This window comes from Pelophylax lessonae (genome assembly GCF_965119305.1).
Source record: "Pelophylax lessonae genome assembly, chromosome: 13".
In the NCBI taxonomy this organism is placed as follows: domain Eukaryota; kingdom Metazoa; phylum Chordata; class Amphibia; order Anura; family Ranidae; genus Pelophylax; species Pelophylax lessonae.
This window is the reverse complement of record NC_138780.1, coordinates 122,417,117-122,432,762: the sequence shown is the minus strand read 5'-3', so window position 1 is coordinate 122,432,762 and position 15,646 is coordinate 122,417,117. Positions and strand designations below refer to the sequence as shown.

Sequence of the window (15,646 nt, the reverse complement as noted above, 5' to 3'; positions counted from 1 at the left end):
ATTTAAAAAAAGCCATGCCGCAAGCCTGTCCAGGCCTTGTGGACCTCAGGAAAATGGCCGCTCAATGCATTCATAATGGGGAACTATAGAAAATGGCTGCCCATGTAATACAATGGAAACAGAAACATATATGATCCACAGCAAAATGGCAGCCCCCATGGCGCGCCATGTGGTCTCCAGGACCCCCAAAAGGGGTCCTACAACAGTAGGCATCGGAAAGTCCCCAAGTAGGGACCCCCTCAGGACAAGCCACCCCCACCAATGCAGTGCCCCAATGGCCGCAATATTACTGCCCCCAAGGTTAAAAAACCTGCTAGGGATAAGGGAGTGCTGAGGGGTATAAAGGCCCAGTACTCCGAGAGGCCAGGGGAACCAAGGGAGCCCCTTGGATCCGACTATTCCAGGGAGGGGGCCCACGTCCACCCCAAGACCGCCAGAGGTTTTGGGGGGACAATCTACTCACCATACCACGATACCAGGTGGTCACCACACCGAAACAGATCTCCTCCTACTTGGGATGGGGGTGCTCTCAGACAGGGAGAAGCTGCGACTCAGGGCGTTCTAGGTCGTTGCATCCCAGTGAGATGGTGCGCTCGCAGGCTCGTTCCCAACCTTAGGGGCACTGTTGTGGCAAGGCCTAGTTCTGCACTATAACCTGCTCATGCTCGCTGGCCAGGCTGAGAGACCTTAAGGATCTAGATTATCCAGTGCGAATTCCAGCCGACTCTTGCTTGTAGTTCCTCTAAATCTTGGTCTGTCAGGAACCTACTTGTGCAAAAAATAAAAAAATACCAACTAACACAAATTTCCCTATTAAAAGCTAAGACTGAAGTCCCAGTAGGGAGCTAGGTCCTACTCCTAAAACTAGGCAGAAACAAACTGATTGCTGATAGCAGATTGTGTGGGGTTATGCCTGCAGGGATAGCCCTATAGGCGCGGTTAAACTTTTTTCCTGCCTAGTGCCTATTCCTGATTGGAGGAGCATAACCCAATGGTCTCTGAAGAGATGGAGCTGCGTCTGTCGATGAAGGATAGAGAAATATTAATATGTAATATTTCATTTTTTTCCTAAATATATACATACTATATACCGGTATAATAACTCCTAGAGCAAGAAGATCTTGCACAGCCCCCATGAGATCTTGCAAATGATAGGGAGACAGACAGAGATTTGATGGAAAGAACCTGTCTGTGGAGCGAGATTGAAAAGCGATCTTGTACCCTGAGCGAATCGATTCGTGAACCCACCTATCCCAGATTTGGGACAACCAGGGTTCCCGAAAGCAACGCAGACGTCCCCCTACCCCTGAAATGGGTGAGGGCGTCCCTTCAGACAAAGGAGGGCTGGGCCGCCACACCGGACTGACTGGCTGTGGGCTTCCCAGACCATGGCGTCTTGTGACCGCTGGAGGCCTTTAAAGGATTTACCTTTCTCCTGTGCCCCTGAGGCACAAAGGGACCCACAATGAGCCTTGAAGGAAGGACCCCGCCTAGCGCGGGGTGATTTTCCCTTAGAGGTTTGTCCCAATAGAGTCGATCTCCCACATAAGGAACATCAGACACAGTCCTTTTGGGAACGTGGTCGGCCGACCAGCTTTTTTGCCAAATAATGCGGCGGATTGCGACCCCAACCTCCGATAACCTTGCGACTAGAGGAGCCTCCACCAGGTCAAGGACAGTAGGAGGGACTGACTCCGCTACTAAGGTGCGCATAAGCACCTTGAACCTTCAGTGACCGTTTGTGAAAACAGCACAGAAGCAAACACAGGTTTGAGCAGAAAGCCCACCACCTAATACGTGGCGGGAAAGCGTCTTCACGCGCCTATTCGCCAGGTCTCTGAACACCAGGGAGTCCTCCACAGGCATCAACGTGGATTTAAGCAACCTAGAAATGTGTGGTCCACCTTAGGCAACGCCGTCCAACGGGTGTTGACCAGATCCGCAAAGGGCCAGCATTGGTGAAACCGCTTAGGCACCACCAGCATATGCGTGAAGCGACGCGACTGTTCGTTCATGGTGTCGTGAAACTCCTCGGGGCAGGGGAAAACCTGACCTGACTTCTGGACTTAGCGGGACCCGAAGGAAACCCGTTTTACCTGACTGGGCAGGCACAACATCAATATTCAAAGTCTCCCTGACGGAGTGAATAAGTGAATAAGAGCTTCTACTATAGCACGTTCCAGCGCTGCAGTGGAGGAAGACTTCACCACTTCCCCTTCCAAATGTGAGGACTTGGACCCTCAGGGGGGGACATTGTCCGTGGCAACCAAAGCAGGCCCTGATCAGAAAACTGAGAGGGCATCGGCCATTTAGGAACAGTACGTTCAGACAGCAGCAGATCAAACTTTGATGCCAAAATCACACATGCAGCAGATAAGGAGGCCATGCACGTTGTTTCAGGGTTCCCGAAGCAACAACCAGGTCTGTGGGGAAATTGCCATCCTGAGACTCCATTTTGAAAACGAAAATTTTTTTTGGACACTGGCCCTTTAAATCGGTGGATTCTGCAGTCCGCACTGCAAATTTGCTTTGCCGCTGGAGTCCCCTTATAAATTATGTTTAAACAGGAAAGGCACAGTTTTTAGGGGGAAATGTCCGTAAAAACAGAAGAGAATAGCCCCAAAGTGTCACAATGTAAACTACCAGACCCCTTCATGAACCGCTGCAGTCAAAAGGATGTGATCTGCAATCACTAGAGGCAGATGGAAGCCACAGCAATATGGATCCCTATTAAATGTAATGGAACAGAAGCACTAGCAAAATGGCCTCCGCCCTTACTAGGCCGCCGCCCACAGTCAGGATGGCTCCCGAACCGGTGCCAAATGCTAAGAAAATGGCCGATACCCTAACAGGGAAGCCAGAAAAGCTGCCCTGACCCAAAATGGCGGCCAAATCGGACGGCGCCAAAAGTCAGGACACCCAGGAGCTGGCCATCGCGGGGATCCCTCAGAGACACCCCAGGACAAGGTAATAAGCCCCCACACCCCCCACCAGGCACTGTTCACCGCAGAGCGCCCCCAAAGGGCCAGGGAGGTATGGGCCATCCATATCGGCCAGGGGGGACACTACAGAGACCTTAGTTTCTGCCTTCCCCTAGGAGTGGGCCCACATGACTCCCCCACAGGCGAATGTTCCAGGGACACGGGGGTAGCATCACTCACCATACCACGGACCGCGGTCTCCGTTCCGATACAGAACACCTCCCACCTTGAGTGGGGGTGCTGTCAGCCAGGAAGGGATGCTGCAACACAGGGAGTTCCGGAATTGAGACATCCCGGCGAAGAGGCTCTCCGCAGGCTCGTCCCCATCCACAGGGGCACCGTCGTGGCGAGGCCTGGGCATATCAATAACCTGCGCACGCTCGCTGGCAGGCTGGGACTCCATAAGGATCTACATTATCCAGTGCGAGGCCCAGCTCTGCTGTCGCTTGTAGCCCTCCAGGAGGATCCCCCTGACTAACTAGCGATAGTGAGTGAGAAAATAAAAGAAAAAACATTTTCCAAAGTAAATAAAAAACTGAGACAAGGCGTCCCAGCAGGGTACCCTAGTCCTACTCCTGAGCTAGGCAGCAAGAAACTGAAGAGCAGCACCAAGTGGCTGATGGGTAATGTCTGAGGGACAGCCCTCTAGAGGTGTGTCTGTGTAAAGCTTTTGTTGTTAACCTTTTCACTACCTAGCCTGCTCCTGCAGAGAGGGAACATTACCCAATGGCGAAGGAATACTGAACGGGCTGCGACTATCAGAGGACGTAGGAGAAAAAGAAAAAAGAGTTCTACGATTTCATTTTAAGCCATTACCATAATTAATAAAGAAAATGTGCATTAGTAATTGGTGGCCATAGGAGCTTTAATAGATCACTGATTCTTTTTCCGGTCAATCTCCTGTGATAGAAATAATCAACGTATTGCTGACAGCCCGCCTAATTGATACACTATGCACACAGGGAAATAGATTTCAAATGATAGTAAGATATAATCGTAACTTATGATTATATGTAGGTGTGGAGAGATTCATCAGCCCTCTGACTTTAAGCTTTTACTAGAGCTAATGGCTCCGTTCACATAATGGCATCCCGGATCACGAGCAGAATCGCTGTGATTCCGAATCACGGCAAATCGTGGGACGCCCGCGCAATTTCCGTCACTTTCAATAGCACCCCAAAACGCAGCGATTGACGCCCGACGAATCGCAGTAAAATCACGCAAACAGAATCACGGGACGCCTGTCGCCTAAAAGACTTTTTTTGGCACCAATATGTGAACGGAGCCTAAGGGTAAGGGTGTGCCCACCTCAAGAGGCTAAGTTATGGAAAGAGAAGTAATATCTGCCTACCAGAAGCAAAGCGAACCTGTTACTTTGTAAAGCTCTACTTTAGGTGATCCCAGAAATCTAGGTAACCAGAGGGGTCAGGGGTATTCTAGAGCCAGGTTATTCTTTTTCTAACTGCATGCAAAATAACATTTCATTATTGTTAGCTCAATTCTCGTCAGGAGGCAATCACGATGATATTACAGCCCTTCAGTTGCTAACCCCCAAATAGATAATGAATTTTCCCTCCATCCGGCCGGGAGTTATGACGACACACAGCACTCAAACTTAGCGCAGTCACAACTAATTTTATTGCAAGTGAAGCTCATATTTAAGGCATGTTTTGAGCGGGAAAGACTGCTCCAGACTGGTTTACAATTCATCAGTCAATAGCACATATCAGACAGAATAGTACATAAAAGGGCCTTTGCTTTCTCCATGCATTTGTGTCAATATGAGGTGTTCCCGTATCTGAATTTGTGTCCCACCAGAGTCGCCCCGTCTGCATTCAGTTGTCATGTGTTAATGTAAGCAATTGTCAATTGTTTATGGGTGGCGTCAGCAATCTCTATGCAACATGTCTTGTAATCTAAATGCAAAATATCCAACTGTCAAGTGTTCAAATGAATGAATGGAGAGGCGGTTTAACATGTCGTCTAAATGCAGATTACGGCTGGCTGCTGTCCAAGGTGGATGAATGGTTGTCAGTCTTAGCTCGTTAATATGTAAATGCAAGGGCCCACATTTCATCACAGGATGGGCATAAACTGAAATATATATCTGAAATATCATAAGGCATGTTAATACAATCTTTCAACCCAACCTTTGATCCCAGCTTATTCATAACGGTGGGATCACTTAGAGTCTTGAATAGCACTATGTGCCCTCCTGGGATATATGTCCAACTATGAATGAGCTGGACATTCTTGACATACCTGGGTTGTGGGTTTGTATGAGTGCATGTCATATTATTGGTAACTGATTAGCACAAAACAGGTGACATTATATTCCAAGGTGTATGTAGGCTGGTGACTTGGTTGTGTGCACATAGGGATATAACTTCTTAGAATTCTATCAAATCAAAACAGACATGTTCAATGGGGAGGGTCATAGCTTGCAAGAATCCATGGCCTGAAAAATCCAACTCCATTATTATGGCAATAAAGTCACTACAAAGTAGGCCATGGCAGCACATACCACCTGTTGACGATGGCATGTGATTTTTCAACATGTCCTAAGGCCTTTTCCAGGAAAGGGCAAAAAAATAAACCTCCCGTTTAATGAGAGGAAAAAAATTCCCTTTCAACCCTCATTTCAGAGCGGTCAGACCAAGTCCCTGGCGGCTACAACGTAAAAACAATGTCCTTTGTGTCCAATCGGCTTGACTTCGACTGTAAAGTGGAGACATGAATGTCTCGTGTCTCTCTCTTTTCCTGGGGTGAGCAAGGGCAAAATGAGGAGAGGTTCTCGGGTGGTGAGCACATGTTGCAAGTAACCAGACAGTGGCTACTAGTGCTCAGCTTGCTACAAAGCGTACCACTGTCGCACAAATGCGAAGTCTTCCAGGAGTAGGGGTGTCCGCTGGCATTGTACCAATGCGCCTGTCTAGATCCAGCTGGAATTCGTCTGGTGCTCGTCGTCACAATCTCCGGTAAGTTGTCGTGGGGTCCAGGGGTGGGGCTTCCTTCAGTCGCGATGCATGGATCCAAACCGGGGAGTCGTCTGTCAATACCGCTGTTCTGGTCACTGCTTGAACTATTGCAGGGGTACCGTAGGGTCGGTCTAGCGACGTCAGCTTATGGAGGGGTCTTCACCAGGACTCTGTCTCCAGGCTTGAATGGGTGGGTTGGTGCACCTGTTGGCAAAGGAAACGAGAGCGAGATATCACCATAATCACTGTTTAATTTTTTCAACTAATTCATTCTGCCACATATTCCTCTTGCAAAATCTCTAGATATGAGAATAAATGGACTCATGGGGTTGAGACGGGTCTGAAGTCATTCTGACTTTAGCAAGACTAGCAGGTAAGTACAGAGACAAAAATACAAGTTTTACAAGAATGGCAGGAGTATTTTGCGCCACTGGGCTTCTGGCCTACAGGCCGGCAGCAAAAAAATAAATGCTAGTGAAACTACTGCAGCACTGGGGTTTAGGGCCTACAGGAAGGCAGGTACTTCATGGCACTGTTTTGGGAGAACACAGCATGTCTACGCATGCAACAATGGTGAGGACCCTTGGAGGGGTTGAACTGCCTTGTATTCCTCCAAAGGTGGAGATGGGTTAAATTGTAGTCCTCTGACTCACCCAAGCAGGCAGCTACCTAGAACTGAGTATCCCTTGCATGGCTAACATGCTGTGATTACTGAACAACAGGGAGTGAAATTCAAGCTGTCTTGTGTACATGGACACATAGAGACACACAAAACAGCTAGAAGTCAGTACTCATGCAAACATAAATCTATACGGGTTTGCATAATTGCTTGGTGACGCCTGAACAGGAAATTGAAACCAAATGGCCTTGGAGACACAAAATCTGACTTCAAGAACCATTCATATGCAAAACCTGGGCAATGAGTCACCTTAGAATGAAAAGAGATCAACTAATTGAATTCACCGCAGGAGGTTACCTTTAAAATTTTATCAAAGTAGTAACGCTGGCAAAAATTCATTTTAATTCTTAGCATACTATCAACAAGCCAACCACTTCCATCCTATTTTTTTTTTTTGACCAATATACTTTAAAAAGACCAGAGATGCTTAATTATCTAAAGCATAGCACCTCATTAATGCCACAGCTCATATATGTCAAATTAGAACACATCAAATATCTGACACCCAATAAATAAAAACTTTCTAACACCCATAAAAACAGTCTAATCAATCATAAAAAAACAATTTGTAAGCAATACTCCCATAAGGTTGGTTGTTGTTGAAGGCTGTGATCGTCCTCTGTTCTGAAAGTCTCAAATTAAATTTATCTGAGAAATGAGCATCAAGAAAAGTTTAGTAACAAAACATTTTACTTTTCCTTCTAGAAATAAACCAACGGTTAGAGGAATTTAGCATACAGTAAGCATATCAAACATTTCCCTTCCTAACAGTGCACTTCTCTAATACCAAAAATTGTTGACGTCAGATTAATTATTACCACGTGGATTTCTAGATTTTTTTATATTATTATGGTATACCATAAAGAAAAAAATTATTATTGTTCACCATGGTTGACAAAATGAGCAGCTCAAAAATAAACGTTTGTAATTTCACATTTGAATACAAGAACCCAATATGTCACCATTTTTCACCCATTCGGAACATTCCTCAAAAACTGGTTTTCTTCTACAAAGCAAAACTGATCGTTAATTTGTATGACAATACAACTATTTACAGTCCCTCTTGCTATTACCTGTGTCTCAGACAGAAAGAGGGGGGAGGGGGGTTTGTTTGCTAAAAAGGCACTAGAAAATATATATTTTTTTTAAAAGTCAGTGATAAAGAAAGAAAAGTCGGTGACACAAAATCTTACTGATAAAAGTTCAAAATTGCTTACGATTTTTTAAGGATAGAGATACAATTTTAGTCCTTAAGGTCACACTTTACACACCAAATATATATTTCCTTGCTTCTAAAAGCTGCCATGACCAGTATAGTACGGCAAAATCACATCACTTTAAAACATAAGTAATAAACACAAAACAAATTATTATGCAAGCAACATTCATTCAATGTTATGAAATGCTTTGCTGATACAGCACCTTTAGGAACAGTGTTAAAACGAACACAACATAACGATTCATGGATCTAAGGTTGCCCATACACGATACAATTTTCATACAATCTTCCTAAACGTAAATTTCATCATTTTTCGGGATTACCTTGAGAGTTTCCCATTATCTAAGCTCAAAATACAAAGTGAAATCAGCTTAGTTTGAAGGTTTATATATATATATATATATATATATATATATATATATATATATATATATATATATATGGGTGGTGAGGTCAGTATTTAGACTTTATTGGAAAAACCTAGTTTTTCCAATTTATGTGGTTTCCTGCGTCTTAATAATCAGATTTATATACACCCGATTTCATGGTTTGCTGTTAACTATCCTTGGTGGCCAAGTTTTATACCTTCAGGCTCAGCTTAATATCACATACAATCTCCACATACATCTATACAATGGCATGCAATCTTATATAACGACTAAATACACTTAAGTGTCTATACAAATATATACAAGGTTTTTTTAGGAGGGAGAATTCACTATCACACACAGTACTGCTTTGTAACCGGGTCCCAGACCCTGGAGTGTCAGACCCCATCTTATCTTTGGTGCTTCAGGCGCTGGAGTATCAGACCCCATCTTTGGGAATTTCAGATTCCCGGGAGGTGCTAAAATTAGCGGTTAACTGGGTACCGTTTATCTGCTCTGACAGTATAGGGTAGTAATAATAATAATAAAAAATATAATTACTTACCCATACTGTGATTTTGGCAGATCCAACTTCATGACACCAAAACTGTTAGCTCAATTCTCGTCAGGAGGCAATCACGATGATATTACAGCCCTTCAGTTGCTAACCCCCCAATAGATAATGAATTTTCCCTCCATCCGTCCGGGAGTTATGACGACACACAGCACTCAAACTTAGCACAGTCACAACTAATTTTATTGCAAGTGAAGCTCATATTTAAGGCATGTTTTGAGCGGGAAAGACTGCTCCAGACTGGTTTACAATTCATCAGTCAATAGCACATATCAGACAGAATAGTACATAAAAGGGCCTTTGCTTTCTCCATGCATTTGTGTCAATATGAGGTGTTCCCGTATCTGAATTTGTGTCCCACCAGAGTCGCCCCGTCTGCATTCAGTTGTCATGTGTTAATGTAAGCAATTGTCAATTGTTTATGGGTGGCGTCAGCAATCTCTATGCAACATGTCTTGTAATCTAAATGCAAAATATCCAACTGTCAAGTGTTCAAATGAATGAATGGAGAGGCGGTTTAACATGTCGTCTAAATGCAGATTACGGCTGGCTGCTGTCCAAGGTGGATGAATGGTTGTCAGTCTTAGCTCGTTAATATGTAAATGCAAGGGCCCACATTTCATCACAGGATGGGCATAAACTGAAATATATATCTGAAATATCATAAGGCATGTTAATACAATCTTTCAATTATAGTATATCTTTAACTTTTTTCCCAAAAGCTGCTAAAGATTTAGCAATATATTGCAGAGTTTTTTCTCTGAATTAAAAAGCTCAGCTAAGACTTTCACTGAACCTCATAACACACTTTTCAAACTTTTCTCTGCAGTGTTAATGTGTTCCAAAAAACACTTGAGGTGTGAGTGTAATGTAAGTGCTATTCCTCACAGTCTGTGACGTATGTAGTTATGCAACAACACCACAGTAATTTGGACAAGGCAAAAAACAGCATCCAAAATCTGGCAGTGTCTCTGCACTCTGCTCACCTGTAAGAACTTGAACTGCTCCATATAGCAAAGACCCAACAGGTAGAAGATCTCTGCCCTGTTGGATGACCTCTCTTCTGAATGACCCATTATTACCAGAGCCTGTATGAAGCTTTCTGCTGCATCCTGTTAAAGTATGTAAATCAAAGAATGTTATGGAACAGAGCATAGACGAAGCATAAAGACTCAATTCTGTTCTGCTTCAGCAATGGGTAAATCTACAGCATGTTAAAGTGTATTGGCACTAACATAAAACTATATTGAAAGTTTACTCATTCCTGTAAGTTTTTTTTTCTGTGTTCCATTGATATGATTTCATTCACTTGCTGTGCTGTAGACAGAACTGGAAGTGATAAATAATTCTTCAAAAGTGAGGAGGGCATTGTCTCCCAGCAGGGAAACAGGCAGCAATAATACCTGACAATTATGTTAACCATTATAAACTCTATCCAAAACATAGACAAAAAAAGTTTTCCTTTAAAGAGTAACTCCACTTTTGTTGAGAAAAAAACATTCCTCTCTGGGTGATCTCTGAACATTACAAGGATTTTAACAAACTTTGTTGCATATTCCTACCTTTGTTATTCTAAAGAAATCTGTGTGTTTGTCTGTGTCTATGTGGAAAGTGTATCTAATGGGAGCGGTTTCATCATTTTAAATGAGCTGCTGCACCTGCAGGGCTCTAATGAGGAAAATTGAGGGGTCTGCATTCCTTTAGATGTGATTTGCTATTGGAAGTATCTTATCAAAAATGCAATTTTTGTTGCAGGGGATGCCGAATCCGACTTGTATCTTAGTATCTTAATGAAATTATGTTTTTGGGGCACGTTCTGTACACATTCTGAGAACAGAACACCTCCAGGTGGCCATACTGCAGTGCATTTTACAGAAAATTGCAGAACTGCAGATTGAAAAGGAAAGGCGATTTTTAAAAACATTCAATTACAATATGACTTGAGTTGCAGTTGTATATATAAATATATATATACATATATATAGTATATACAACTGCGACTCAAGTCATATTGTAATTTAATGTTTTTAAATTTGCCTTTTTGCTTTTTTTTTTTTATTTGCTATTTTCCCCGAAAGTGGAGTTACCCTTTAATGATTTGTATTTCAGCAGTACAATTAAAGTGATCAGAGGAAGTCCTATGCTGGATAATGATTCCTAAAAGCTACCGGTTTTAATAGCATCACCAATACACAAATTAACAGGCTGCAATAATCAGTCTTGAAAAATGGTGCTAATATTTTGTAATCATTACATCGCAGCCGGTTAAAGCGGGAAAAAAAATTAAAAAAATAAAAACTGCTGACAGGATATTTATGACAAAAGAGATCCAATTAGTCTCTCCTGTCATAAGTGATTTTCCCTGCCTGTCAATGGTAATGTACACTGAGCTGTGCATGCGCAGCCCAACTTACATTTACGGCTCAGCTCTGTTCTGTGATGATGTGACTCTCATGTGTATGCAAGGAAGTGACATCATCACAGCCTGCATAAGCAGCCAAAGATGCCAAACCCAGAAGGAAATGAATGATGAATATAGCGGCAGTCTGAAGTGAAAAAAATACTTCTTTATTGAGTAAATCTGTTAAAATCCAAAGACTAAAAGCACAGACAGTTCCAGGACAGCCTGTAAATGGGTTTCACGTGTCAGTGAGTAATGAATAAGCATTGACATGTGAAACGTGTTTATTGGTTGTTCTGGAACTGTGTGTGATTTTATTTAGTCTTTGGATTTTAAGGGATTTACTTAATAAAGAAGTCTCTTTTTCACTTCGGAATGCCGCTATCTTCATCCTTTATTTCCTTCAGGGTTTGGCTTCTTTGGCTGCTTGAATGGCCAGGCCGTGATGATGTCACTTCTGCGCATACACATAAGAGTCATTGGATTTTACCAGATTTACTCAAAAAAGAAGTCTCTTTGTATCTTTGGAGTTCCGCTATCTTCATCCTTCATCTCCATTTATTGCGGTTGTCTACTGAGCTAGCACCCAGGTATTTCAAGTGGCTGTGGATCTCTAGGCGGGTTGCCTCAGAGTGGAGTGTACCCCGTGTGCCCAAACCAAGAAGGAAGACTGAGAGAAAATAGAAAAACCTGTGACAGGTGAGAGTGCTTATACCGAATGCTGGAGGAGGTAAGTTTGCCATGATATGCTAAGATGCGGTGCATACTTGTACATTGTGGCATCAAGCTCCCGAGGGCCATTTTTCTAATTTTTAATGTGGAGGTTTAATTTTTCAAACAAGTGAAAACTGTTATTGTGTCACAATCTAATTAAAATGCATATATATCTATGCTAGTGCTAAAAACACCTTCACATTCATTGCATGAAATGTCACCTGATCCAAGTGACATTTCATGACTGCACTGTAGGGAAGACCCCTGGCTGCTGTAGACATGCATGAAGTGTCATTAGACATTAATGTCTGTAATGTCAGAAGTGCCCTCTGTATCTGGGCAGTCACAAAATCTTGTAATTTCATGTATGAGGATATTTCTTAAAGCTGAATTAGGAGCAAAATAAAAAATGACATATACCAGATGATGCGGTCTGCCAGTTGGTATTTACACACCACCTCTTTTTGTTTTTCAATGGTCAGCTTTTACTGTATATGTGTGACTTAAATATTTTTTCCAAAAGAGAAAAAAAAAACACCTGCTGTAACTCCTTTAAAAAGCACAAGCTAGAGTTACAGCGGAGCTAAACTTGCCTTCCTTCACGGGTGCTGACATCTTCGCCCTGTCTTCTGGGAATCTGCAGCCACTTTTCAGAATGGTGTAACTCCTATGCGCACAGTTCATTCATTACAGCAATGAGAATATAAACTGAGCTGCGATATTATAGAGAAGATTACAAATTGGCAAGTACGTTTTTTTGTTTTTTTTGTTTATTCTCAGCAACTCAAGGTACAGCAAGAGTTATTCCAGCTGGGGCCACAAGACAGCAATATGGTACAGCAAAGTATAAATCCTGGAGGGAAACAGGGCTGTGGAAGTTCAATGTTAAACACATACAAGCAAATCCTGGTGCTGAAAACAATTAATCAGAGATCCCAAAAATTGTAATATCAAACTGTGTGGGATGGACGGATTTTAGCCAAATGCCAGTAAGTCATGTCAGGGTTGCAGCCGACCCATGCCCAGATCCAGCTGAGAAACATGTGACACAACAAATTGATGGGTATAATGGCGCTCCCAAAACTAATGACAGGTGGGCAATTGAAATCACAATAAAAAAAGGAATAGTCACAGTGAAAAATGTCACATTTATTAAAAAAAAGTAAAAACGGTTAGAGGCACTGTTGACAGCAGGGTACATCCAGCAGTGAGGCAATACCTGGAAGGTGGACCCAGGGATAGGGTGGGATTGCCTGTCCAAATTCTGAAGGGACAACAGGAGCACTGATGCCAGGAGAATGGAGAAGCCTGAGAACGATGGAAAAGAGGAGGAGAGGGGGGGGGAGATGCTCAACCCCCCGTAGCCCAATCCAGTCGCAAGCTGCACCACAGCGGCGTTACCTTGCTTCAGGCGACTGGAGCGGCGCTGAAGGATGACGTCATCGGCGGATGACAGTCGGCTCACAGAAATCCATTCGAGGCACCGTGCGGAGCACCGCTCACGATAGTCCTGATGTGTGTGGCAGTCTCGCCACACAACAAACCGCTCAACAGTAGTGCCTGCCTGACAATGGGAAAAGTTAAAAGCCACAGGGTGGAGGATTACATGTTTCGGGCTGTGCCCTTCATCAGATCAGGCAGGCACTACTGTTGAGCGGTTTGTTGTGCAGCGAGACTGCCACCCACATCGGGACTATCGTGAGCGGTGCTCCGCACGGTGCCTCGAATGGATTTCTGTGAGCCGACTGTCATCCGCCGATGACGTCATCCTTCAGCGCCGCTCCAGTCGCCTGAAGCAAGGTAACACCGCTGTGCTGTGGTGCAGCTTGCGACTGGATTGGGCTACGGGGGTTGAGCGTCCCCCCCCCCCTCCTCCTCTTTTCTATCGTTCTCAGGCTTCTCCATTCTCCTGGCATCAGTGCTCCTGTTGACCCTTCAGAATTTGGACAGGCAATCCCACCCTATCCCTGGGTCCACCTTCCAGGTATTGCCTCACTGCTGGATGCACCCTGCTGTCAACAGTGCCTTTAACCGTTTTTACTTTTTTTAATAAATGTGACATTTTTCACTGTGACTATTCCTTTTTTTATTGTGATTTCAAGCGCTCACCTGTCATTAGTTTTGGGAGTGCCATTATACCCATCAATTTGTTGTGTCGGAAGTTCAATGTTCAAGCCTCTGCACAGCTGTTCCTTTGCATGCACAGACTGAGCCTTGCCTATGCATAGGCTCTGGTCTGCTATTTAGAGTAAGGAACGCCTACTTAGCTCTCCGACCGACATAAAAGTGTTACTAAACTCATAACAGTAAAATCAGTTTGTATATGCAGTAAAACATGCTTGATATACTCACTGTGGAAGGTGTTAATTCTGTGCATTGTGTAAAAAGGCCTCCCCTTCTTCCACTGTCCCCAATGCATCTCCTAATAGAACAGGGCCTTGGGGGCACTCTGCACATGCTCACTTTGGTGTGTATTTTAAGAGAGGGTTTTTGGGGAGGGTGCATGCGATGGGCACAGATCCAATCAGCACTGTCCAGAGAGAGGGTCAGGGATCCTGCATCCTCATAGGACAGTCAGAGTAGAATGAAAACTCCTCCTACAAGCTTTTACCAGACACTGATAGAAGTCACAAGACTGCTATATACTGCTGATGAGAAAAAGTATTAAGCAGTTTATATTTACTAAAATACCTGTAATTGCATTTCCATGTTATGTATACTGTGGGAGACCAGATATAGTGAATGCAGGGTCCTGGGTTTAGTAACACTTTTAAAGGTCCTGAGATGTACAGGCATGAGACAGTAGGGAGGGGGCATGCACAGGTTAATGCTGAGCAACCAGTCTCACCACCTGATGGGTGTACAATCCCTAGGCATTGTGGTTTTTGTCCTGGGGAGGCTGCAGCAGCAGGAACAGTAGATTGTGCACGGGCAGCTATTTTGGTGCCTGAGTGTCAGGAACTCCACTGTTAACAGTGCAACAGAGCCCCTGGTATCTGCTGAGCCTGCAGCCTACAGAACAGAGAAAGGGGACCAGAGTCTGCTAATTAAGCAGCCCTGAAGGTGTGGGGTCTATGGCTAAAGATTAAAGCCAGGGCTGTTGCTGTATTTGGGGCGGTTGGGAGCCAGGAGGGGACATACACATGGAGCTGGGGGAGATTAAGTAGCAGAGTTAGGAGCTCACTTCTGCACTGCAACAGGTAGGGTTATTGTGAGGGTCATGTTAGGATTACACAGATAGTTATTTTGAGGGCTAGTGTTAGAGTTACACTGCTGTTAGGGTTAGAGGAAGTGTTAGTGTAAGAGTAAGTGTTCGGTATACTGGGTGTGTTAGTACAGTGAGGGGAAAAAAGTATTTGATCCCCTGCTGATTTTGTAGGTTTGCCCACTGACAAAGAAATGATCAGTCTATAATTTTAATGGTAGGTTTATTTTAACAGTGAGAGACAGAACAACAACAAAAAAATAATCCAGAAAAACACATTTCAAAAAAGTTATAAATGGATTTGCATTTTAATAAGTGAAATAAATATTTGATCCCCTATCAATCAGAAATATTTCTGCCTCCCAGGTGTCTTCTATACAGGTAACGAGCTAAGACTAGGTACACTCTCCTAAAGGCAGTACTCCTAATCTCAGCTTGTTACCTGTATAAAAGAAACCTGTCAACAAAAGCAATTAATCAATCAGATTCCAATCTCTCCAGCATATCCAAGACCAAAGAGCTGTCCC

At 43.7% G+C, this 15,646-nt stretch overlaps 1 protein-coding gene across 1 annotated transcript in view; it reads right to left on the bottom strand.

The window, feature by feature from the left end:
* LOC309543424 (tetratricopeptide repeat protein 6-like) overlaps positions 1–15,646 on the bottom strand; it is a 122,741-nt gene that overhangs the window by 93,125 nt on the left and 13,970 nt on the right. The window contains 1 exon segment of the mRNA XM_082242898.1: positions 9,786–9,911. Within this exon segment, the coding sequence (XP_082099024.1) occupies positions 9,786–9,911 (126 nt within the window).